General features: G+C 60.2%; 1 protein-coding gene across 1 annotated transcript; it reads right to left on the reverse strand.

Annotated features, from left to right (window-relative positions):
• Positions 1–542: 542 nt before the first annotated feature.
• On the reverse strand, positions 543–6,809 carry CRABP1 (cellular retinoic acid binding protein 1). Its single transcript, XM_023254776.2, has 4 exons — positions 6,655–6,809; positions 5,954–6,132; positions 3,965–4,078; positions 543–833 (listed from the first exon to the last, which is right to left on the reverse strand). Exons 1-4 carry the CDS (start codon positions 6,722–6,724, stop codon positions 783–785), a joined length of 414 nt encoding a protein of 137 aa, XP_023110544.1. The 5' UTR covers positions 6,725–6,809; the 3' UTR covers positions 543–782.
• Positions 6,810–25,921: the final 19,112 nt, after the last annotated feature.

The raw sequence follows: 25,921 nt of genomic DNA on the forward strand, positions 1-25,921 counted from the left end.
CCTCCACCGCCCACCCCCATACACGGGGGCCATGGTTGGGCAGTGACTACATTCTTCTGTGCACTGCCACAGCTCCCACATGGTGGTCTCCCTCCCAGGCTATAGCTCTTCTGGTCTGGGACCCCTCTGTCCCAGGCGCAAGGGAGTAATGGCTCCCCCACTTCCAATCTCAGTGCTGCCCTGTCCTTTGTCGATTCCCTTCATCCTGTCCTTGTAGATGCCTGTGTAAACAGTCCCTTTATTCTGAGCTCCCCTCAATTAACCTTTCGAATGCGCTCCCCCTTTCCTGCCAGGAACCACCAGTATACAGACTAATCCAATTAGAAAACAATGCCGTGAGGTCCCAGCACACCTGGACCTGTAGTCCGGACCCAGGTGGAGGGGGCCCAGCTTCCACCCCTGCCGTATGCACCCGGCACGGGACTGGGTGGCAGGCTGAGGCTGCAACCACGACACAGAACACGTAATGCTAAGACAGCAGGTACACGGTAACCCCGTGCTGAAACTGAAGAGGCAGTTCAGAGACAGGAAGAGCCTTGAAATGTGGCCAACCAGTTTAATGACTGACAAACCATGCAATGCCAGACTACGGAGCGCCAGAGACTCAGAGGTACAGAGGCCTCGGGGTTGGGGGGGGGGGAACACTACCACACTGTCGCAGGGGAACATGGGGTCACCTAACGTTGATATGGGGTAAGGGAAGGTCCACTGGCAGCTCAGACCTATGACATTTCTCAGGGAACATGCACCCCACCCCCAAAGCAGCAGGAAGCCGGCCACCTTCACTCCCGAACGTAAATCCTCGTGCAGACCACGTCATCGGCGCCAAAAGTCTGCAGAAAAGGAAAAACCATCAGAACAGATGCCTGTGAAAAACTGTTTAAAGCATATCGCTAATAAGGCCACTTACTGCCCTGTTAAAAACTCTTGGTAACAGACATTCAATTTCCTGTGCCATGTGCTCATGCTAACGGCCAAGGTCTTTTTTTCTTCTGTTTTCCTCTCTTAAGCTCCATGCTGGCAGAGAGGCAGCTGGGGAGCAGAATTGTGCGCAGTTTTCCTTTGTTTCTGAAGCCTGTGAATGCTGACTTCAGAAATGTTTTGGTTTTAAAAATTAAACTGAAAGCGGGGAGAAGTCATATTGGACGTTTCAGGGGTGGTTCCATCTCAGGAGAGCAAGGGGCCAGGACAGCTGTAGCCAGTGGGGGGGGGGGGGGGGGGGCGGGGGGGGGGGAGACGGGGGACAGCTGGGCAGGACAGCATTGGAGGGCATCAAGAAGCTTCCAGGAAGTGGCTGCCCACACTCAGTCACCTGCAAGCTAGAGAACTGGTCTGAGCAGCCTCGGATTCCAGACCCCGCTCTGCAGCACATGGCTGGGAAAGCCGGGCACGCACGTCCCTGCCTCCCTTGCTGGTTTGGAGTGGGAGGGGTGGGACAGAACAAGATGACCCCAGAGGCTCTTTCCAGCTAAAATTCTATGGCTCTTTGTTTGTTTATCTGTTTGCTATGGGGAGGGCACAAATCGCTCCACAGTCAGAGATTTTCCTTCTGGGCCCTGAGATGGTATCACCCATAAGTTAAGTTTATCTTAACTCTCCCCCAAAGTAGCAGTTATTCACAGGCCTGCCTCCTGGGCTCTCACAAGCGGTCAGAACAGGGAAAGCAGTATGTTTTAACAAAGAAAACCAAAAAACAAAATTCTCCAGTCTGAAGACCTGATGTGGGCATATCTGCAGACATACACTTTTCGGAGAGGGTGGGGGGGCTCCTATCTCTCAGATTCTCAGAGGGGCCTGAGGCCCCAGAGAGGCTGAGAGCCTGGATAAACCTGGGCCTTCAGGTCTGGGCCCATCAGCTGACTGTGAGATGGCTCTCAGGGAACATGTGCTAGGACATTATCTTGATGTGTGTTTCAGGGAAATACCAGTTATGAGTGACACTAAGGAAGCAAATGCCCATCACCAACTTCTTTTCCAAGTAGGGGCTCCTGGTCACACGGGCACAGCTGTCCTGTGCCCCCTGCTCTGGACACCTCCTCCGTCTGCAGACAATTCTCTGTCCGGGGAAGAAGGGCAGGGGGCCCACCGAAATTCACCTCTAGATGTGCCGACCTTTCAGCTCTACGGCCACGGAGTGGTTGGGGGTTTGACTCTTTCCGCGTGCTGTGACCACCCTAGCATCTGACCCCTCACCCAGGCCAACAAGTGGCTTCATGATTCAAGAAGCAAATTACATTTCCAATCACATCTGGGATGTCTTTCTCAGCCTGCAGCCATGCTGAAAGGTTCCTGAAAGAAACTCTAGAATGTTCCAGAGTAGTCTGAGGGAAGATACTGTTTCACAGAAGGCGGCTTACAGTCCCAGGGGACAATTTGCTGTTGGCACTGGAAAAGCTTATTTCAACTTAACTAGGATAATTTGCCTCTTGTTAAAGAGACAGCATCTCCCTGCATTTTGGTTTATTAATGATAACAAGCCTTGAAACAAAAGCCCGTATTTCAGGTCTCAGATGCCAAGAATTCATGCTCCCTCTGAGGCTCATGGTCGTCGGCTGAGCCAGAGAAGGACGCACAGCGGAACGGGGCGGGGGTGGGAGTGCTGGAGTCCTTCCAGCAGACCGTGCTCTGGCCGCTGGGATGTTACAAGGTTAATAAAATCACACTTTCTTGTACAGCAAACCGGCCGGCCCTCAGCCATGCTCCAGAACTCTGGAGGTCTTTGCTGGCTCTGGTACCGGTGACGCTTTTGTTTCTTCTTCTCCTAAACTCCCATGTGTCAGCCTCAGATTGCTCCCCCAACCCCATCAAGTATTCCTTCCCTGGAAACAGCATTAACCAGGTTGCAAAGGAAGCCAGTGCCTTCTCCATAAAAGCAGAAGGTACTTGGATCGTTGCGGGGGAAGGACAGGAGAAGCCAGCTCAAGCAGCCTCAATGAAAGTAGTAGAGACAAGATCAACATGCAATTTCAGGGCTGAGGGCGACACCGGGGTCACGCGTTGGTGGAAGGCCTCATTCTACAGCTTGGGAAGGGAAGGACCACACCCAGGTCACACAGGGTGGCTGTCCCACTCTGCTGGCTCCCTACCCAAGACTACAGGGTGACATTTGCTAAGACGGGCCCGAGGAGCCGTCTTAGAGGGGAGATGGTAATATGCAGGATAGAGAACAAAGGGGGGTGTGTGAGGCAGTGGGGGGTGGAGTTATTTCAGGGAAAGCTTAGTCTCTTCTGAAACATAAAGAGACAGTGACATGAGCATTGCCCTGTCCTTCCTGTCTTCCTTTGCCCCCAACACCAAAAGTAAAGGAGAAGGAGGTGTGTGATTAAACTACAGGGGTTTCTAACTTGGCCTCACCAGGTACGTTTTGTGTGGCCAGGAATGTTTAAATTGTTTTAATCTGAGTATCTTTAAGTTGAACCCACCTTTTCCAGTTCTAAAGCCCCACCGCCACACTGTGTCACACTTGCACTCGGACACTCCCCGAATTAGCATTACGTGCGGGGGCTCCCTAAGGCCAATGCAGTTTGTAAGTAAGTCTAGGGGTAAAAATGCTCTCAAAGGCTCCCAGTGCTGACGTATTAAAATTCCTGAAATCTTTCTCTGGCAGCAAAATGGGGGATGAGGAGGGGGAAGGAAAAAAAAAAAACAACTCTTCTGCAGAGTGAAATACCCTGCGACCTCCCAGAGCCCAAGCACTCTGGCTCAGAGCGAGCCACCGCGTCGCCATGGGGATGCACGGTGCGGCCACTGCAGCTCGCCTCTGGCCCTGCTCTGCCTCTGCACTGTGCTCCTCCCACACGTAACAATGATTTCCTCTGACTTAAACTGTCACCTCAAGCTTTCCGCTCCAATGTTAACCCAGGGCAAACGGAGTCCCTCTGGGTGAGGGAGGACCGCGTTCTCACTGCCCACTGTGGGCGTCATCTGGGGACTGCGGGCTCGATCTAGGGCCCAAGCGCCTCACCAGGATGAGCTCGTCGTTGGCCAGCTCGCGGGTCCAGTAGGTTTTCGGGCCGTCGCCCTCGAGGAGAGTTTGCGTGCAGTGGATCTTGTTTTCATTCTCCCAAGTGGCCAAACTCTGCGGGTGGGAAAACCATTAGTGACATTAATTACGGTCTTGGCAGCGGGAGCAGAGACAACAATGAACACCAGAGTCACTGCTGTGGAGAAAAGCAACACATGGTCCCTGTCAGCGGGGCACACAGCCCCGTGCTGCACCCTGTGGAGTCCAGATCCAGAGGGCTGGTCACGGATTTTATGGGGTATAAATATACCTTGTATCCCACCCCTGCACTCACACTCACACACCACTGACCCATGCTTTACATCTCCAGGAATAAAATTAGAGCATGCAGGGTTTCATTTGTGTCAAAATGGACTAGCCCTTCAAGCAATTGGGATATTAAGGACAAGAACCTTCACATCCGAACTATACAATTTTAGAACTGCCGAGACACCATATTTATAACCACACCCAGAACGAACAGGCCAGGTGCTCCTCCCTGCACGGTTTTGGGATAACATCTTCTTTTCTGTTTGCCCTCAGATCGCTCTGATAAACCCGGGGATCTCCGGCTCTGAGGATAAAACGCTGCCACTTTCCAGGTTACATCCCTCTAGGAACATGGAATCATGTTGGAGGTGGGAGGTGAAAGGGGCATGCCCTGCAGTTTCCCCAGTATCTGCACAAAGCAAAATGCTCTACAGCTGGGTAGGGCAGGGGTGGGGGGGAGGGGGATATGGAATGTGCACATACTCACTTTCTAACTAGCATCTGGGGAACAAAAAGCCCCAACTTTCCAGGCTGTTGCGTGAGCCTTTGAGTAGCCACCAGTGATGTCCCCAACTGAGCCCTGCTGACTGCCAGGCTGTCTCCTAGTGACTCCCAGACCTTCACTCTTACTACCTCTACCCACTCTTTTGTTTTTTACAAACGGTACAGCGACTAGAGGCTCAGATCCTGGCAGCTCCAACCCCGGACATCGTTTTCTGGCCATGCCAGTTCTGTGGGCCAAATATTGTCACGTGGGTCACCTCCTGGGGGCTGTGTCTCTGTGTCCTTCTCTCAAACCCAGTGCCCAGAGAGTCCCACTCTGCAGATCAAGTAGGCAACACTCAGGAAAGGTGAAGATCAATTTCTCACTTTCTCCAACTTTTTTTTGTTGTTAACACTGTAATAGGAGGGAGACTTTTTTAAGAAAAGGTAGCAGCAGCGATTTTTTTTTCCATCTGTCCCCCCACTCTATTCCAGAGATCAATGATATGCAATTTTTGCCCATCTAAAAAAGGAATGTACAACCACTCGCTTCAGTCCTCTGGTTCATTCCTGGGGCCGATATACGTAGAAGTACAAAAGTCTTGCTCTTGAGGACCAAGAAAGCCCTTCTCCCCGCCAGAATCTGCCTTGCTTTTGGAAGGATTCCGCCTTTCCTTTAAGACAGCAAGCTGAGGGCCGGAGGGAGAGGTGCCTGCCCAAAAGGCTGCCTAAGCTGGATCCGGAGCGTCTCCGGGGGGCCCAGGGACCCGGGGGGGTGGGGCGCGGGCGGGAGGCGAGCGCTGCAGCTCCACCTGCGACAGGAGACGTGGCGACGGCGCAACCCGACCCTGCGGCCCCTGCAGCTACCTCCGCGCCGCAGCGCCAGCGCCTGGGCTCGCACCCGCACCGGCACCCGCACCCGCACCCGCTGCGGACGCCGCCGCCCGGGGACTCCGGCAGCTCCCGCGCGGCTGCGAGCGCGGCGGGGCGGGGCGGATCGGGGGTGGGGTGGGGTGGCGTGGCGTGGCGTGGCGGGGTGAGGGCAGACCCTCTCCCCAGCCCAGGGCAACCCACTAGCACAAATCCTCCCTGCAAACAGCCTGTGCGCGCGCTGCAAGGAAAGCGCGCCACAGGCTGCGGCGGCCTGGGGGGTGGGGGTGGGGGGATCCGGAACGCCGCCCGGCTGCTGGGCCTCACCCTGCACTTGCGTCCGTCCACAGTCTCCTCCTCGAAGCCTTCTCCGACCTTGAAGTTGATCTCTGTGGTGCGCACCGTGGTGGAAGTCTTGATGTAGAACTGATCCCCGTCCTGGCGGATCTCCACGTGCGGCTTGGACGCGGCCGCCACCGCCACTTTCCGCAGCATGGCGTTCACACCTGCGCGGGACCGGAGGGCCGCGCCGCGGGCTCAGGTCCCAGGGCCGGCCCGGCACTCTCCAAACCCTCCGACCACAGACAGGGACCTCAGGACGGACCCACTCCTCCCCCGACCCTCGCCCGGATTTCCGAGATGAGACGCTGACGCTCAGGGTGGGGGTTGGGGTGGGGTAAGCGGCTTTTCCCGAGCAGCACGGTGAACTCGAGTCTCCCAGTGTAAAGGCCCTGACCCGTCCCGGACTCCGGCGAGGATCCCCCCTTGCGCGGCTCCAGCACGAGACGAGGCCGAACCGTCGGGGAAGGCGCCCAGCCTCCAGCGCTCGTCCGCGGGGCGCGCGGCTCCCGGGCTGCCCTCGCCGGAGCTCCCACGGGGTGGCCCTGGGACGCTCCCTTCGCCCTCGCCCTCGCCCTCGCCCCGGGGACTCCCCGCTGCCCGGGCCGGTCCCGGAGCCCACCCCCGCGGGTCCGGGGCGCCTCGGGGCCGCTCGCCCTCGCAGGCGCGCACCGACCGCGGCGGCTTACCCAGCGCCTTGAGGAGCTCGTCGAAATTCTCGCTGCTGCGCATCTTCCAGGTGCCGGCGAAGTTGGGCATGGCGCGGGCTGCGGGCGGCTGCGGACGGCTGCGGGCGGCTGCGGGCGGCGACGGCGCGGCGGGCTCGCTGCAGCTGCAGGGCGGAGACTGACGCTCTGCGCCCAGCCCGCGCGCCCGAAGTCCCGGGGAGGGCGCCCCCCGCCCCGCCCCCGCCCCGCCCCCTGCCCCGCCCCCGCCCCCCGCCGCCCTACCCGCTACCTCGCTCCCAGCCCGCGGGGCCTCGTGCCGCGGTCGGCACCCCGGTCTCGGTGCTGCGGCCCCGGAGCCCGCTCTCCTGCAGCCGGGGGTGGGCCCTGGGGGCGCGTCGGACGCTACAGCAGTGGCCCCGGAGCGGACAGTTGCCGCAGCGGGGCGGTGGGGAAGTGGGGGAAGCATTGCATCAGCCTCTGTACTCGTGTGCATGCTTGAGAGTAACTATGATATAAAGTTGAAATAAAGTGCGTGGTGGGGCCGTCTGGTTTGGGAGCCGCGCCCTCCCCACTCCCGGTCGTGCCTTCGGGGTGTGCGCAGCCGGTTTCCCACCGCTCCAGTGCGGGGTCCTATTCCGCAACCCCCCACTCCCACCCCCACCCCCACCCCCACCCCACCGCCACACAACCCTGGCGCAGGACCAATGGGAGCGAGTGGCGGGAAAGGCCCAGCCCCGCGCGGCCCAGGCCCTGCGCGGAACCCGGGGTCCCGCGGGGTTGCTGGCCCTCACCGTCGGCGTGCCCAGGGCAGGAGGCGGCTCAGGCCGCAGCGCCACCGGACTGCGGTCGCCAGGGCTGGACACGATGACCCCGGAGCCCTAGGCAGGAGCAGGCTGTTCTGCCCAGAAGTGTGGCTCTGCACAGTACAAAGGAAGTCCCCCTTCTCCCTTTGCTCCCAAATACACACCAACCACGTCTAAGTCCCTGTGGCGTCTCCAGCCAGGGGCACAGACACTCCACCAGCCCTGTGAGCCTCCACGCCAGACGCCGAGGTTTCCTTCCGGTCTCTGTCCGCTGTTCCTTCGTGCCTGTGCCTCAGCCAGCCTGCACGACTCGGGATTCTAGAAGCCGCCCCTGAGCCCTGTCCCCGAAATGCCCTTCTCCTCTCCTCTCCTCTCCTCTCCTCTCCTCTCCTCTCCTCTCCTCTCCTCTCCTCTCCTCTCCTCTCCTCTCCTCTCCTCTCCTCGTCACTAAAATCCATCCTCGGGCCGTCTCTTTTGTGATATTCACGTTCCCAATCAGATATGATGATTTTTCTCTCAACCCACAGGATCCTCGTTTGGCTTTGCTCTTGTTCAGGTTCATCCCGCCATAAACTGAGCTCGTGCGGTGCAGTGACCGAGTGTTCGTTCATCAACCTGTCCTCTCTCGCTCAAGCTCAGCCAGGTGGGGCTCCATAAATAAGCCTTGGTTGGAAGAGGGTGTAAGTGTTGTATAGCCCTGAGGAAGTGGGGAGGGGCCCCCAGAGGGCTGCAGGAATCTGTGCTCACTCCCTGCTTGAACAGGCTCTGGACCTCTGGAGGTGTCTGGGGTTGGGCTCCTGCCCTGAGGCCCTGAGGCTCTGAGGCCCTGAGGAGCTGTCCTAGAAACCCACTGAGGGTAGGACAGGGGAGAGAGACCATCCCCGCTGGCGAGAGATGTGGGCAGGGCTGGCCTTACCGATGTGAGGCATGTGCAGTCACACAGGCCCCTGTCCTCAGGGGGGCTTGGTGGTTGGTTCAATGCTCTGCAATTGCCATCTTGAAATCCTTAATCATTTTTGGACAATGTGTCCTGCATTTTTATTTTGCAATGGGATCCGCCAATTACGTAGCTGATCCTGAGTGTGGGAGGCAGAGGATAGGCTTGCTACACACTCAAACTCGCTTCACAGAGTCTCTGCTGTCTCTACAGTGAGGGAGCAAAATGGGGGTGCCATCCAGCTAATGCAAGCCTCCACCCCCACCCGACACTGCTCCCCAGCAAGTTTTTTCAAATATGTTTTTAAAGTTTATTTGTTTTGAGAGAGAACGTGAGCAGTGGAGGGGCAGAGAGAGAAAAGAGAGAATCCCAAGCAGGCTCCATGCTGTCAACACAGAGCCTGATGTGGGGCTCAAACCCACAAGCTGTGAGATCGTGACCTGAGCCAAGATCAACAGTTGGATGCTCAATCGACTGAGCCACCCAGGCGCCCCTAGGCTTTTGCCGTCTTAAGACCAGGGCTGGGGAGGAGCTGGGGAGGAGCTGGAGGGGCTGGAGGGCAGCAGAGTTGGGAGTCAGGACCATAGGGAAAGCCCCTGAGGATGAGCAAGGCTGTGGGTGAAGCGTGCACGTGACTGGCAGGTCTTGAAGCAGAGGCAGTGGGTAGGCAAAGGGGGGAGAGGAGAAGAGGAGGGAGGAGGTCGTGGTAATGGAATGGAGGGATGGGGCGACAGGGGCCCCGTGAAGTCGTCCACCCTCCAGCTGGGGCTGCCGTGACGGGAAGACAGTGGTTGGTGCATTGTCCGGGCACCAAGGGTGGGAGCAGCATCCAGGAATGGGGAGGGCACAGCCAGTTCGGCATTTCTGGGGGAAGTGGGCCTGGGTCCTTGTGAGCCTATGGTGCTTAGTCATGACGTTTGAAGGTGGCCCGGACACACAAAAGGGGCTAGGGCTTCTTAGGAGCCCAAAATCTCATCAGGGGGCAAAGGGAGGGGAGGGCAGTCTCCTGTCACTGGGCCTGAGGGACCCAGCGTGAAGAGGGCAGAGAAAACACTGCCACCGTGGTGCCTCTGTGGACCTAGCCTCAGGATCCATTGCACGGTCCCTGCTGGGTAGGGATCCAGCTCAGGCCTGGGCCTCAAACAGGTTGGCAGAATCGCCCTACCCCTCTGAGCCTTCCTGCCATCCCTCATTCCTTCTCCAATTTGACTCTTCTGTTCACCAACTCCTGCCAACCACCTTTCTGAGCTGGGAACTGGGCTTAGATCTGGGAGCAGTGACCACTGAAGGTCCAGATCCTGTCTCGAGGGTCCAGATGTTTAACCAGGGCGGGGGATCCTAAACCATTGTGATCACTGCTGATGGGGCTGCTGGCGCCCGAGAGGCAGGCGGTTGGCCTGACTTGGGTCAGGATGCAGAGCCCATCTAGAGGGGCGTGATCAGAAAGAACCACGTGTGTTGAGATGGGAGCTGTGAAACAGTGCCTGTATTTGGGGGACCACATGTCTTCCTGCGTGGCTGGAGTGCACAGCCTGAAGGGGGTTAGCAGGGGGTGACAGGAGGTGAGCAGAAGCACACGGGGCCACGAAGCAGTGTTCCCAGAGTGGAGGCCCGTGGAAGGGTTTTGAGCAGAGGTGAGCTGTGGTCCTGTTGTCCGTTTGCGAAGCTGCCCCAGCCTCAGTGTCGGGAACGCATGGGAGGGTAACACTGCCAGGGCGCCGGGAGGAAGCCCATGCCACAGCTCCCAGACCCCAGCACGCAGAGTGGAGGTGGGAGGGCACGATGGCAGATGTGCGAACCAACAGACGGACGCAGGGAGACAGAGAGGACAACAGACAGTGGGGGCCAGGGTTTGGGGCCTGCGCATCCTGTGAGGTTGGAGAGCGTGTGCCCTGGGGCTGCTGGGGTGGCAGAGAGGCAGGCAGAGATGAAGACTGCCATTTAGGAGAATGAGGGAGCCCTTCAGGTGCTGATGCACATCAGGAATCTCAGAGGGGCCCTCCGTGCGCATCTGGCTCTGGTGCTTGAAGCCCGCAGCCGTGGAGCCTCCTCCAGAAGCCGCTTTGGTCGATTCCACAGGAGGTATTGTAAGAAGTGACTTGGTCAGATTGCGTCTTGCACCCGTCCCTCTGGCGGCCTGTAAGGAGGACGGACGGAGGCTGGCAGAGAGCCCAGGCGCTGGCCTGTGAGGAGCTGGATGCAGGTCCAGGCAGAAGATAAATGGGCTGAGCTCGGGGAGGGCCGGGTCGAGCAGTGCCTAGACGGGAAATCGGGAGATCGGGAGATCGGGAGATCGGGAAATTGGCAGGGCCCCTCATGGCTCCCACAGGGGCAAGTCCATGAGCCCTCTGCGGACACCTCAGGGTCAGGCACCTTGGGATCCAGGGACCCCAGAGTCCAGGCCAAGGTGGCTGTCTTCAGCTGGCCGCTGTTGCCTCTGGGGTAAGGCCAATTCCTGGAGTTTCCTCCCCTGATGCAGATTTCTCAGAAGCAGGAGCTGGGGCCTGGGCCCTCTCTCCAAGACCCCTTTGTTCTCTGCCTTTGCAGACCCCTTGTTTCCAGCTCCCCCCAGGCCACTGACCTGCCTCCGTCCTGGCTTTTTTGCTGAGCTTTGCTACTTTTGCCTGGAGGCAGGCCAGAGCCCCAGCCTCCCAGGGGCCCGTTGGCCTGGCCCCATGCCCTCAGGCAGGCCGAATTCATGCCGGAAGAATGGGGGTCAGAGTTCAGTCCCTGAAAGCTGGGGACTCTGGAGAGGGTCCCAGTGGGGGTCTTCAGGACAGCTCTCTGTGGCGGGGAGGGGGGGGGGCTGGGGACACTGCTGGGACAATCTGGGAGTCAGCAGAACAGGACAAAGAAGACCTGGATTGTGGGGCAAGGCCGGGGTAGGCGCCCACTTGCCCTTCTGGGCGAGCTTCTTCCAGGTTCACGGAGTGCAAGGAGCACTGGATGGCGGGCGTCACCAGGCCGGCGGCGGTCCTGGCGACCACGGAGTCCCACAGAGGAACAAACACAAGTCCTTAACAGTTCTTGGCTTTTACTAAGTATCAGGCATGGGAGCAAGGGCTCCATGGATACTCACACACGCAGGTATGGGTTCATCCCTCCTACACCGCCGTCCCATGAGTACTCACATGCATACACTTGCATTCATTCATCCTATCCCGCTGTCCCGTGAGTGGCACTCAGTCATTGGTGAGGAGACTGCAGCACAGGAGGTCATCAGCTGGTTGGGACAGATCTGGGCAGTGAGCCCAGGAGGGCTGGCCCCAGATGTGAGCTCTTACCACCCCACTCTGCTGGCTCATCATGCACATGGAGGGGACTTCTGGCCCCTGGCCAAGCGATGAAGTGGAGCGGGGCCCTCATCCCTGGCTGCCGGCCCCAGGCATCGGGCTTGTGTAGATCTCCAGGACCTGGGATTTCTGACCTTTGAACCTACGGAGAACAACTCTGCTTAAAACCCAGAGCCGGAGGAAGGGGTGTGGCAGGTCCAACTCTGTCCACCTGGGCATTAGTCCCAGACTGCCATGGAGAGCCCGTTCCCTGTGGAGCAAGTCAAAGCACGGTGAGCCTCAGTGTCCTCCTCTGTGACATGGAAACGAAAATCCCAGCCACGTCTGCCCTAAGAGGTAAAAGGAACTCATGAAAACCAAGGGCGGTGCACCCCTCTCAGTCCTGGCTCGTCCACCAGCCCCCATTGGAGCTCTGGCTTGTCCTTGGAGCGATGGTTTCACTCATCCATCAAATATTTATGAAGCACCTACTTTGTCCAAGGGCCTGCAATTCTCAAACTAACCCAAGGGGGTTGTTATTACACCCACTTTGTAGATTTGGAAACTGGGGGTTAGAGGTTAAGTGACTCGCTCAAGGTCAAAGAAGTCAGGGTGTGAATCCATGATTGTCTCCATCCAGGGTCTGAGGCTCCTAAAAGCTGAGGGGTGAGGCTGGCCCCCAAATTCCATGAGGTGGAGGGGAAGAGGGAAGTCGAGTAGCAAGCCAGCCCCTACTAAGAGGGACAGGCCCAGGGACAGAGGGACACGGGAGCGTCCACGTGATGCAGGAGCAGGAAGGAAGGACTGTGCCAGGGTCAGGCCGGGAGCCTTCAGGGAAGGGGACACCTAGGGAAGCTGGAGGGCTCTGAGTTTGCCGGGTGAACATCTCAGACCGAGGCGGCAGCAAGAGCACAGCCTGGTGGCTCGAAAGGCAGGGAAAGGTAAGGGGATATCCCGTAGGCTGCAGTGGGAGAGCAGGGGTCTGAGAGCCGGGAGCCAGCCTGAGGGTGGCACGGAGGAGCTGGGAAGGCTGCCTCTCCTGCTGGAGGACACCCTGTCGGGGACACCACCTGTCGGGGATACCACCTGAGAGGGATACTGACTGCCTGTTGGGGACACCACCTGAGAGGGACACTGACTGCCTGTTGGGGGACACCACCTGAGAGGGACACTGACTACCTGTCGGAGACACCACCTGAGAGGGACACTGACTGCCTGTTGGGGGACACTGCCTGTCGGGGACACCACCTGAGAGGGATACTGACTGCCTGTCGGGGACACCACCTGAGAGGGACACTGACTGCCTGTTGGGGACACCACCTGAGAGGGACACTGACTGCCTGTTGGGGGACACTGCCTGTCGGGGACACCACCTGAGAGGGACACTGACTGCCTGTCGGGGACACCACCTGAGAGGGACACTGACTGCCTGTCGGGGACACCACCTGAGAGGGACACTGACTACCTGTCGGAGACACCACCTGAGAGGGACACTGACTGCCTGTTGGGGGACACTGCCTGTCGGGGACACCACCTGAGAGGGATACTGACTGCCTGTCGGGGACACCACCTGAGAGGGACACTGACTGCCTGTTGGGGACACCACCTGAGAGGGACGCTGACTGCCTGTTGGGGGACACTGCCTGTCGGGGACACCACCTGAGAGGGACACTGACTGCCTGTGGGGGACACCACCTGAGAGGGACACTGACTGCCTGTGGGGGACACCACCTGAGAGGGACACTGACTGCCTGTCGGGGGACACTGCCTGTCGGGGACACCACCTGAGAGGGACACTGCCTGTGGGGGACACTGCCTGTCGGAGACACCACCTGAGAGGGACACTGACTGCCTGTGGGGGACACCACCTGAGAGGGACACTGACTGCCTGTGGGGGACACCACCTGAGAGGGACACTGACTGCCTGTCGGGGACACCACTGAAGGACAAGCACTACATGCAGGTGTCGGGTGTCTACAGCGTGGTGTGGGGCCCGCCGCGGTTGCTCGCTCCTGTTCCTCCAGCCCTGAAGCATGTCTGTGACATCAGAGCAGGGACCACGTCCCACTGGCCACTGATGCGACAGCTGATTTCCCCCTTTCTTTTCTTTTTTTTTTTTAATTTTTTTTCAACGTTTTTTATTTATTTTTGGGACAGAGAGAGACAGAGCATGAACGGGGGAGGGGCAGAGAGAGAGGGAGACACAGAATCGGAAGCAGGCTCCAGGCTCTGGGCCATCAGCCCAGAGCCCGACGCGGGGCTTGAACCCACGGACTGCGAGATGGTGACCTGGCTGAAGTCGGACGCTTAACCGACTGCGCCACCCAGGTGCCCCCTGATTTCCCCCTTTCTAAGATGTGCTTGGCCTTTGTTTCAGTGGTGTAGGTGTAGGTGTGTGCACGTGTGCATGTGTACGTGTGCGCGTCCCAGCCTTTAGGTGCCGTCCCTGGGTGTGTGCGGGTGTGAGCTTGGTCTCTGTTCTGTGTGCGACTCAGTGTGTCAGGCCACGTGTGTCTGTGTGTCTCCGACTTGGGGTCACCAGCGGTCCTGGTTTGCCTGGGACCGAGGGGTTCCTGGGACCCAGGAGCTTCGGAGGTGAAGTGAGAAAGTCGTGGACAGACCGGGATGAACGGGTCACTGTGCTGTGGTCTGTCCGGATGCACTTGCTCTGTGACTGTGTTTTCTGCGCTTCGTATGCTGTGTTTCCCCGGCTGCAGACTGTGTGTGTCCACGGCGTGTCCCGATCTGTACTGTTGGCACCTGTGTGCTCTGGCGAGTTCTCTCCGCGTGGGCCATGTCTGCTCGGGTCCCCGAATCCTCCCTCCACCTGTGAGCCTGTGTCTGAGGGGGATGCTGCGCTCCGGGGTGGACACTGGGCCCTTTCCAGGTGACCCTCCCGGCCGTGTGTGTCCCTGCTGTGGGCCTGCTTGCCCCGCCGGCCCCTCCTGTGGCTCAGCTGCCTTCTCTCCAGCCCCAAAGCCCACTGATGCTTCTTCCCAGGCTAGGCCCCAGGCCTGAGCCACCGCAACAGACAGTTTAGCGTCCCAGCGCCTGGTCCTGCAGGCGGTGGTGGGACCAGCCCTCTGAGCTCCTCGTGGCTGGTACAGTTCCCAGTTCTTCTCTCAGCACCCTGCACCCTCCATGAGCCCTTCCTCTGTCTCCTTGCCTTCCAGGTACCCCTGTTTCTCCCCTACACCCCATGCCCTTACAACCCCCGCTCTTCCCCAGACCATATTCTTTTTAAAAATTTTTAAATGTTTTTATTTATTTTTGAGAGACAGAGTGCGAGCAGCCAAGGGGCAGAGAGACAGGGAGACACAGAATCCGAAGCAGGCTCCAGGCTCTGAGCTGTCAGCACAGAGCCCGATGCGGGCTTGAACCCACAAACAGCGAGATCCTGACCTGAGCCAGAGTCAGACGTTCAACTGGCTGAGCCACCCAAGTGCCCCCCTCAGCCCCTATTCTTGAAGTCGTACCCCTCGTCTCCCGCTGGCACTTCCTTCCCTGTCCACCCCAGGTGGAGTCCAGCATCCCTCCTCTGCCTCCCACGGTCCAGGGTGGGCTCACCACAGGCAGCGGGGGCAGAGGAGAAAGAGGGAACTCACCATCTACAGGGCCCCCAGGTGCCAGGCACCGGGCTTGGCCCTGTGCTACATGGACACGTAATTCCTACCACCGTCCTGGGAGCTAGGTGTCCTTGTGGCTCCTTTTCAGGTAAAGGAGCCAAGACTCAGAGGGGCTGAGCCTCCGGCCCAAATCACACAGGAGGTGATGGAGCTGGGTCCAGAGTCCAGGCTCCTTCCAGCAGGCCCCCTTGACACCTGTCATGCGTGCTGGTGTGTCTGTCCAGCCCGCTGGCAGGCTGAGACCACGCCGGTCTTACAGTCAGCACAGGCCCGGGCACCTAGCGGGCACTCCGTGAAGGTTTGCTGAATGAATGAATGCCCTGCTCTTGAAAATGACAGCGTCAGCTTTCGCCAGTCTGATTTATACGAGTGCTGGGATCCTCTGGGCTGCAGGGCTGGGGGCCGGCGGCTATAATTTATCAGGAAACACGGCAACGGTCCCAGCCTCCCGTTCAGTGCAAAAGGAGAGGGTAAATTGATGGCCAGCAGCCCCACACCGGCAAGGGCCCCGGCCTTGCTAACAGGGTAGAGCAGGCGACAGAGAGGCCCTCCGACCGTCCGCCACGTGGGCCCATCCACCTGCTGCCTGGAGGTGGCCACAGGGCGGTCAGCTGCCTCTCATCGATCGCCCGCTCAGGATGCCAAATGGTGCCTTTGAAAGTCCATAAAGAAAGCGACACCCATTCGTCCCTGATCAATCACCTCTTGCTGCCCCTCGTGCGGCACGTGCAAGCACAGCACAATGCCTGCCCGTCACGGGGGCTCAATCACCGTCTCGGGATTAATGGTTTTTCAGACGAGAGCGACGCCCACCTCCTCCTCCCTCGGCCCCGGCCAGGCGTCTCCGGGACAATGCTGCCGTGGCTGGAGAGCCTCCCCCATTCCGGCGGCCCTCCTTAATCGAGACTGACGGATGTGGGGCGTGTGGGTCCTCAGAAGCCCCCGGGCTCCTGCAGCTGCCTCAGCCTCCCCACATGTCCGGGGGCTTCTGTCCAATCAATGAGGCAGCTGGGTGCGCTCCGCGAGCCCCACCTGAGGGGCCGCGGCCTCCGGCCTCTGCCAGCCTAGGTCTGCAGACCCGGTGGCCCCTCTGGGGAAGGCGGGCGCTGGGACGCTGGCTTCCTTCTCCCCTCCCCCCCAGCGACAAAGCCCCTCTTCCTCCGAGGCCGCCCCAGCCTGGGCTGTGAGTGATGAAGAGGGCTTTCCTGGCCTGTGATGGTGATTGCATTACTGCTGATAACTCGAAATTAATCACTGTAATAAGACCCGCCAGGCTGCCGAAGGAGCCCCAGGACAGCCTGCATTCCGGCAGCACCACACTTCCTGCCGGGCACAATCATGTCCTCATCCTCAGGGCTCCCTGAGGCCCTGCAGGATGTGAATATTTAATTAACGTCCCTCCCCTGCTCACTGGAGTGTTTGTAAATATGATTCATGGGCTGTATTGTTACCTCAGCTGAGCATTCCCAGCCCCCCTCGGCCTGCCAGCATCTCCCGGGCAGAGCCAGCCGCCAGGCAGCTCGACCCCTCCCAGCGCCGCCCATGCCCCGGTGCCCACGCAGGATGGGGCATCGTCCCAGGGGGCCCTGGGCACAGCCCACCTCCCCTTCCCAGGCCAGAAATCACAGGCCACGTTGTTTGGACCCGCAGTTAGTCGAGGGGCCTCTGAGGAGTGGCCCCCCCCAGGAGCAGAGGCCTGACCAGGCTGGCTGTTCCAGGGAGCAGGGAAGGACCCCAAGGGAAGGCATGACTCCGCCCCACCCCCGACTTGGAAACAAATACGCACACGAAAACCGGACAACTGCTGGGCACCTTCCCACCAGGGTGAACGAGGCAGATACCATCACTCTGACAGGGGCAGATGCGGGAACAGGAGACCGGGGTCCTCTTCCAGGCTCTGACATGTGCTCGCTGACCTTGGCCGGGTCATTGGTCAGTTTTAGCGTCCTTCTCGTGCACACGGTAATTGCTCACAGGGTGAATGTGGTTGTGTGCGCAGGGGGAGGTGTGACGCGGTCAGAGCTGGGAACTCTGTCCCTGCGCAGGTGGGGAACCAACACCCCAAGGGAAAGGGACTTGCCCAGCAGCAGTGGAGGCTGGCAGGTACGGTGCACCTGCCGACCCTGAGCTGCGGCCTTTTTCTGCCGAAGGGTTTGGAAACAAACCACTTGACTCATTCAGCTCCGTTCCCTGGTTTGCTTGAGGGGATTATTAGTGTGGGAACAAAGGGAGGGCACTTCTCCGTAGCCGCGCCCCCCCCCCCCCCCCCACTGGCTGCCGGGATGCTGCAGCCACGGCTGGTGGCCACGTGGTGGGGAGCGGGGCCAGCTCTCCGGCACATCCTCAGTCCGGGGGTCTACCTGGAGCACCGTCAGAAGCTGCCCCTGCACCCTCACCAGGGCCCAGGCTGACCTTGTGGGGCACCACCCGATACACAGACACGGGCTCCGGGGAGAGGACGGGCCTTCCCTGCCCTCACGGGACTGGCACCCGTGTCCCCTCAGCTGCTGCCTCGGTGGCCTCATCCTCATTCTCAGCAAGCAGCCCCCCCCCCCGAAACCGCTCCTCAGTGCCCCAGCCTCAGAATCTGCCCTGGCCCTGGCCCCAAGGGCCTTCGTGACCTGGGCCCTGCATCCCGCCTGGCCTCAGGTCCCCCACGGCCGCCCCCTGAAACCACGTGCCCCTTCCACGCTTTGTGCTGATCTCCCTTCTGTCTGCCTGGCAAACCCCTCATGGTTCAGACCCAGCTCACAGGCCCCCAACTCCGGAAGCTTCCTGACACTTGCCTCTGGCCCCCCCCCCCCCCCAGCCCCTGGCAGACCAGAGCGCTCGCCCTATTTATTTATACGTCTATCTTGCCCGCAGTCTGCGAGCAGTCTCGGGGCCCGGAGCCCAGCCGGGCCTGCTATAGAGCGGACCTCAGTGACGGCCAGCGAGGAGACGAGGTCCTGCATGCGGTTCTCAGGCTGGTTGCACACGCTCGCTCGCCTCTATAGCAGCTGTTCTGGGGGCTGCGTACTTCCCTCCCTCCCCAGGCCTTTGTCTGCCCTGTTCCTCACCAGGGTGGGGGCGGGGGGTGGGTAGAGGAGGGAGTAGGGGAGGTGGAGGCCTGGATGCTGTGCGTCTGCAGCCTGGTCCCAATCGACGCAGCTTCTCGGGAGCCCGGGCCCCGTGGGAGGCCTTGGGGTCTGAACAGCCTAGCAGAGGCCTCATCTGTCCCCTTCCTGGGATGGGCAGGTGGTAATGATGGTCAGGGGGCCTTTGTCTGAGGCTTTGGATCAGTCTGTGTGTCCTGCCTTTCCGTGGTGGAAAGAAGCAAAATCATAGTCCCAGGAAGTTCTGCGGGGAAGCGCCTGGCTTTGCAAGGTGAGGGAGGCACTCAGGGTGGGGTTCCTGCCTCCACCCAAAGAGGGGCCCTTGCCTGCCTCCTTCCCCTCTTGAAGTGATTGATTCTGCCTTTGGCTTGTTCCTAATGAGGCTCTGATATTTCTGTTCTCCCCTAGCATGCATGCCTCAGAGACGGGGAGAGTGGACCTTAGAAGATGGGGTGGGTGTCCCTGCCACAGTCATTTTGGGGACACAGATGAAGGATGGTGTGGTTGGACTGTCCATCTTCAAGGAGGCCGGGCCCAGCGGTCATTAGAGCCACCCGCCCCCCAGCCCATGATGGGGACTCTGACCGGCTCATTAAGGACGACCCATCCATCTTGTCTCTGCCCTGACACATCCATCGCCCCTGAGGGCTGACACAGCGGTCCTGGAGGCTTTACCTTGTGTGTGGGGTGGGGGTTGTGGTGGGAGAACCATGTCCGCCTGGGAAACGTCTTTATTGTTCCAAGCACTTCAAAACTGCAGAATGCCGTGGGGTCGGGGATGAAGCCTGGGGGAGGCCTGGTTGGACGTGGACTGCGTGGCTCTCCTGCCACGTGGCTTTGAGCAGGTCACCACCCCCCCTCGAGCTGCCCCAGGGTCCCCGCTCTCTGTGCAGCTTGGCCACCAGCCCCTCCCCCGATCAGGTGTTTGCAGTCTGTGAGACCAGGATGGTCACCAGCACTGTTAACCTGGAAACAGCCACGCAAGGGGCCAGCCTGACCTGGAGGTTCACATCGCAGGCCACGAGGTCTTGTGTGCGATTTGTGAAGGGGTCGGAGGAGGTCAGGAATCCACGAGTGACTTCATGTCCCCTGTGGTCTGTCGTCCCCCTCCCTGGACGGGGCTCTGCTCTCAGGGAGCTGTGGCCGCTCTCTGAGTCCACTCGGCCTGGCCCCATCCCCCAAGGCAGCCCTCGGGGGGCAAGTCCCACGGGCTCCGCGTCACACAGGCACAGAGGGGCTTCTCAGCTCAGTGCTGGAACCTCAGAGCCACAGGGTTCCAGGCCGGACTGGACCCGCCAGGCGCGCCCGCTGCCAGCTTCCTTCCTCAGCCTGCTCTCCCTTTGGGGGATATGCCAAGGTTTGTCAGTGTCCCCCTTTTAACAAATATGTCTACACATTTTAAACACTAAAATGTTCTATTTTCCCCTTCGTTATAGCGTAACGAAGCGTATATGCCATGTGGTGTCCTCGTCACTTTGTTGTTGATTTTCAGAACTAATACAACGATGACTCAATACCATAGATTGGTTCTCTCGCAACAATACACTGTAAATTTGACTGGAGCCCAACCCGAATACTAACAGGATCTTTGGCAGCCTTGGCTTTACAACTTATACGGAAGAATAAGATACCAGGATGAGAGAGACGGCTTCGAAAAGGAAGGACAGAGAGGAGGGGCTGTCCCACCAGGTGCAAAAGGTGAGCGTAAGGCGGCCTCCTGAGACCACGGAACCTGACGGGGGAAGAGCCAGCGGGTCGGCCTCGCCCGTGCAGCTGTGCAACCACAGCACAAGCAACCCAGCGCTTCAGGCCCAGTGCAGCTGTAACACCGACCACTCTAGAGCCAACACGTCCCCGCCGCTGTCCCCGCCGGCTTGGGGTCCCCCGCGTGAACGCCAGCAGGACGCATATCTGTTTACTTACAGTGAGACCTTCCATTGGACACTTAGCGCTCGCCCACTGCTAACGGCATGAGGGGCGCTGGGTGGCACATCTGTGTCTCAGAGGGTTTTTCCTTCTGCGATTTGGGTTGTTTCCTTAAGAAACTGTCCCAGGACGGAGATCGCTAGGACAGAGGGAAGCACCCCGTGAAGGTCCTCTGCAAGCACGCCAGAAGTGCGTCCCCAAAGCGTTGGGCCCTTGGTGGTTCGATTCCTCCCTCCCTTTGTTCACTGGGCGCCTCCACTGGCGTGGGGACCGGGGAGCCGGTGAGGCGTGGGTGTGTGATCCGGTGGGAGGAGAGACACGGAAGGGGGGCTCTCAGAGTCAGGGGAGTGAGGTGACCGGGGGTCAGCACTGGGAACAGTGTGCATGAGTCCAGAGGAATGGTCTCCAGCGGCTGGACCAGCTGCCCTCGCAAGGTGGGTGTGGGAGGTGGGCAGAGGACGGTCACAGTGGGCCTCAGGAGCCAAGCCAAGGGGTCGGGACTGTGCCCTGCGACCATGGGGAAGCATGGAAGGTTGGTGACCACCGAGTAGGTCTCCACCCATGTTGTAGCAGCTCCCCGGTTTTAGGCCTCCACGTCCCCTCACTGTCGTGTGGCCGGCTCTGCTCAAATCTGTGAAACAAGACAGCGTCCTGCATCCACAGGCCAGCCCACCTTCAGGCTCAGCCCCTAACACCTCAGCGATGGGCAGGAGCCCCATTCTTGCTCCCAGAACCTACACCTTCTCTTCGAGCCGTCACCTGGTGGGGGAGATGTCTGCATTTCCTGGCCCTGCTGCTGATTCCTGAAGAGATCTCGGGCCTGCCCCTGGCCTTCTCAGGCCTCGGTTTCCCCACCCCACCGTGAGGCATCTACGTCGGCCTGGACTGAGCACAAGACAGAGGGGACCCCCGGCTCCACAGGTTCCATCAGCTTCGGGGGGAATCCCGGCACAGGTGGGCAGAAGCCCCTCCTGACTCGTCCGGCTTTGCTGGCTTCCTCTTCATTCCCGCCCCCTTCAGCTACCTCTGCTCAAACCTGTTTGATCTGGTTCTGTCCACAGAAGTGAGCGCAGGCCACTTTCTACCCGGCGCCCAGCCCGAGGTCTGTCCCCGGCCCCTGATGTCCCCCAGGCGGCAGAGGCCTAGACAGGCCTCATTCATCTTCCCCACCACGCCTGAGACAAAGGGCCTCATGTGTGTGCAGATGGGCCGACCCCCATCACCCCCGCATCATCCCTCCCAACCCACACCGATAATGGGCCTCCAATGAGTCCCCTGTGGGCACCCGCTGACTGGGGAGGGGGGGGCAATGACACACGCAAACACAGGGGCTAATGACAAAGCAAACCTCTCGGGGAGGGACTGGAGAGGGAGGCATGGCCGCAGCCCCATGGAGAATCCCATAACTCATTTCTGACGTGGGCATATTATGCCTCTCAAAGACCACTTGCCCCGGACACCGAGCTGCCAAATTAACTGACAAGGGGTCTACTGAGGCGTCCGCTGCCGAGTGGCAACGCGGTCCCCAGAGGCCCAGGGAGCCACGTGAGGGCAGAATGATCTCTGGCCAGGCCAGGGCTCAGTGCCCTCTGGGTCAGAGCAGAGAGTCTGCGGACGTGTGGCCAAGGACGCGGGGTCCCAGGGACAGCTGTGACACGCACGCAGCAAGGTGGCAGCCCTCCCTTCCCCACCATCCCCCACCCCCCCACCCCCACTCCCCACCCCCCACCAGCCAGCCAGGGCCCTGAATCCCCTCTTGGAGCAGTGAATACCAAGGTGGGGGGGGGGGGCCGGCCAGAGCTGGCCCCGCGACCTGCACTGGAGGGGGCAGAGGGCTGTGTGCGGGGCATCGGGGCCCAGCTCACGCCCGCCTCTGCCGCCCCTGCGGGGTCCTCCGTCAGTCACGCCCTCTCTGTAGACCTCGGTTTGCCTTTCAGCAACATGGAAGATTGAGGCAAGAACTGAAGAGTCAGCCGCCAGCAGCTCCTGTTTATAGGGACTCTCGGGGGCCACGACGGTGCCGGGTGTGACACAGCCACCTTACTAACCTTCGTAACAACCTGGGACCCATGAGACAACGGAAGTCTCTGAGAAGTGGCCAAGCCCCGGTTAGGACCCAGCCCTACACTGAGTGTGTGTCCCTACCCTGCGCTGCCTCTGGGCCCTGCTCTGGCTCAGGCACGAGGGTGGAGGGGGCCGGGGAACCAGGAGGGGCAGGAGGGCAGGTCAGGGTGGGCTCCAGAATGGGCAGACCCAGCGGCTACCAGCCCCAGGCCCCTGAGAGAGGCACTGTGCAAAGGAACAGTGTGGCTTCCTGTCCTCAGCTGCCCGGGCCACCTGCCAGCAGGCCTCACTGAACGCCCCTGCACGTGGCTGCTATGTCTCTGCCTATAGCCCCTCCTAGCAATCGGCTCCCCTCGATTGCCCCTCCTGCAATCCTCACCCTCCACCCCTCCACTGTCAGCCTGCTGTCATGGACATTTCAGAGCGCTGGCCCTGCCCCCACTCTGTCCCTTCTGGCAACAGGCCCTGAGCCTAGGTTATGGAGCTCCGGTCCCTTGTTGGGCACGGTCCCTACAGCCCAGGAACCGCACTGTCTCATCACTGGACACGTCTAACCCTAGCACTGCACCCCCTTCCTCCTTCCCCGTGGAACGGCTTTGTCTCTCTACTCCAGGACCTGCAGGAAAGGTGCAAAGGAACCTTCTGGGCCCCGGAGGGCCCCCGTGCTGCACAGGGATTAGCAGACAGTGCTGAAGGGAGATGCACCTGGTTGTAGGGACTGCCTGCAGGCCAGAGATACAGGGCCGCACCCAGATGCCAGGCCCTGAATGCACGCTGGGAAGGGGGTGACTTTGCCTGGGTCTTAGGATTCTGCCGGCAAAGTCCCCAGGATCTGTTTGCTGGGGGCTCGGCAACGGGGGCATTGGGACTGGAAGGGAAGGGTGGGGGAGGGAGGGTGGGGGAGGGCCTGGGAGGCAGCACTGCGGTAGGGGGTGCATTCTGCCCCCCATCCCGCTGCTCAGCCTTGGCTTGTGCATCCCCTGGGAGGGGGCTCACCCCACTGAAGCAGCCCCTGTCCTGCAGAACAGTCCTGACTGTGAGACAGACCCCCCCCCCCCGTATGTCCAGACACCTGTGACCCATCCCCAAGTCAGAGCCCACATCCAGCCCTCGGGCCAGCACCGCTCAGCACCTCCCTGACCCCAGCCCTGACTCCCCCCCCCCCACCCCCGCTCAAAGATGCTGTCACCCTTGAGCTGCTCCGTGGGCACAGCCTCCTCACCCTTGTCCTCTGGAGGTCTTCGTTGGGCAGGCCTCACCTCATGACTGAGTGCTCGGGGTGCATAGCTCCCCCTTGACCTGCCTTCCCTGATTCTCCAGTTGGAGGGCCTGGGTGAGTTTCTTTCCACCTATATCTGTGTCCGGAGAAGAACCCAGTTCTGCTGGCACAGGACACCCCCAGTAGCAACCAGCCCCTAACACCCACACGATGAGTGTTCACGGGCACCCCCGCTCACCAAGCACTGCCTCCTTATAGACCCCCCAACTCCTGGCAGGCACCCTGGCCCCAGACCTTCTTCCAGCACCCGGTCCCCAGGGCTGAGCAGGGCCCAGCACTGTGGGACCTTCTGTAGAGCCTGGTGATGGGTGTCTCAGGACTGTCCCTCAGGGACAAAAGCCACTTCCCACGGCTCCCATCCTCCCTTGTCGAGCCCCCCCCCCAAACAGGCCCTAATCTGTCACCCTTGGGGGTGAGTGTGCAGTGGCTCCCCAGGAGGGAAGACAGAGGCAGAGATTTGGGGTGGGGAGGGCTGTCACTGGGCCAAGCTGGCTGAAGCCCTGGCTGAATGGAACCCTGGGGCGGGGCTCCACTCAGTGGGGAAGCTGCCAACAGACCGACCTGTCACCTGTCACCTGTCACCTGTAACCACGCAGGAAGTTCTCCATGCGCTTCAACTCTTCTGCTCTCTTCCCTCTCTCTGTCTCTGTCTCTGTCTCTCCTGGTTCAGGGGCAAGTGAGGAGGAAAGCAGACCCTAGCTCAGTCACCAGCGTGCAGTTCAGGCTCACGTCCAGCACGTGGCCTAGACCTCGGCGACCCCACTGATTTCGGGGTGTGGGAGGGATGGGTTTCAGGCCGCCAGGCTGTCCCCACGGTCCTTCATGCATGCATCTGGGACAGGACTCCCAGCGCCTCTGGCTTGGAGCTAGCACCTGCTTGGCCTGCAAGGGCCTCCCAGACCCGCAGGGAAGGGTGTGCGGCATCCCCTGGAAAGCACAAGGCAGTGAATGCTCCTCTTGGAGCCCCGGGTTTTCCCCACAGCCCAGCCCGCTGTCAGCCCCCTGACTCCCCCAACCTGATGAAGAGCCTGTATCCCCCAGCTCCTTCACAGTCCGTGACACCCTCCCAGCTGTCCCTAGAGGACACCCCTCCCGGCAGAGCCTCCGAGGGGGACACCACAGGGCGCGTTCACCCCAAGCACCGGGGCGGGGGGCGGGGAAGGGCGACAGCCGCGGAGTGTTTCAGAGCTGGGGGCTCTGGACCAGCACGCAGCCAGTCCTCGTGTCCTCACTCCAACGTGTGGACGTGTGCTCAGCGATACCAGGGCAGGAACTGGAAACCACCCACCACAGGAATCCGTGTCTGCTGTAAACCGGCTTTGACTCCCCCCCACCACCCCAGACCCTGTTATTAAACACTTACCAGCACGAAGCAAGGACCCTGCTCCTCCTTCCTCTGCTCTTGGAGGCTGCTGGAGGCAGGGCTCTGTCCTCGTCCCTGTGCTCGGGTCAGGGAGGCAGGCTGCATGTGTCCTCAGGGGCCTGGGTTCTGGTCCCCACTCTGCCACGGCTTTATTGGGTGCTCTGGATTCACCCTGCGCTTTCTCAGGGCCAACGTCTCTCTTCCACAAAATGGGGACAAAATTTCTAGACCTCTGACTAGAAGACTGAGCCCTGCTGAGGAGGGTCTGGAGCCCTGGCTCCTTGGGGGCAGGGATTCCACGGGACCCTTTGTGAGCCCCAGCCTGGCTCCATATGGAACGAGTGGCGGACGCTGAGGCAGGAGGTGACAGCAAACCGTGGCCAGCAGCTGAGGAATCAAGTCAAGGAACCACCGGGGAACCACCGTGAATAGTTAAGTGCAGGAAAGCCAGACGCCCAGGCCGTGCCGCAGGCCACCGACCTTTGGCCAGGTGTGCGGAGGGGATGGGAGGTCCTCAGCCGCTCCCCACCCCGACCCAACTCTTGGGGGATCTCCCTGCCCGCACTTGCAGGGCTCACAGTTGGGAGTCCCACAGCTGGGTCTCCGGGGGCCCAACTGATGTGGGGTCTGCACGCTCCGCACCCGGGCTTTGTGGGAACTGCCGCACCACTCCAGGGTGCTGGCGCCTGGCTTTCCTTCTGTGTCCTCTCACTCGGTGGAGAGCAGTGGCTCTGGTCCGCTGGCCTGCATCACAGTCACCCTGCAGGGCTGGTTGAAACACCCCAGGTCTGGGGTGGAGCCCGAGAAGTTTTCTGTCTGAACGAGTTTCCAGGTGATGCTGGGAACCAGAAGTCATGGTATTTTGACCCCCACCCCCACCCCGTTTGTTAGGGGGCGTACAAACGTGAGGCCATGTTTGTGTT

Source organism: Felis catus, chromosome B3 (genome assembly GCF_018350175.1).
Source record: "Felis catus isolate Fca126 chromosome B3, F.catus_Fca126_mat1.0, whole genome shotgun sequence".
Classification (NCBI taxonomy): domain Eukaryota; kingdom Metazoa; phylum Chordata; class Mammalia; order Carnivora; family Felidae; genus Felis; species Felis catus.

What these genes read in the sequence shown, in the direction of transcription:
- CRABP1 (XM_023254776.2), bottom strand. Translation starts at nt 6,724, where the DNA reads ATGCCCAACTTCGCCGGCACCTGGAAGATGCGCAGCAGCGAGAATTTC. An exon ending in CGAGCTCCTCAAGGCGCTGG is followed by an intron (nt 6,133 to 6,654) that starts GTAAGCCGCCGC and finishes GGTCCCGCGCAG; the next exon opens with GTGTGAACGCCATGCTGCGG. An exon ending in CCAACGACGAGCTCATCCTG is followed by an intron (nt 834 to 3,964) that starts GTGAGGCGCTTG and finishes CCTTTTCTGCAG; the next exon opens with ACTTTTGGCGCCGATGACGT.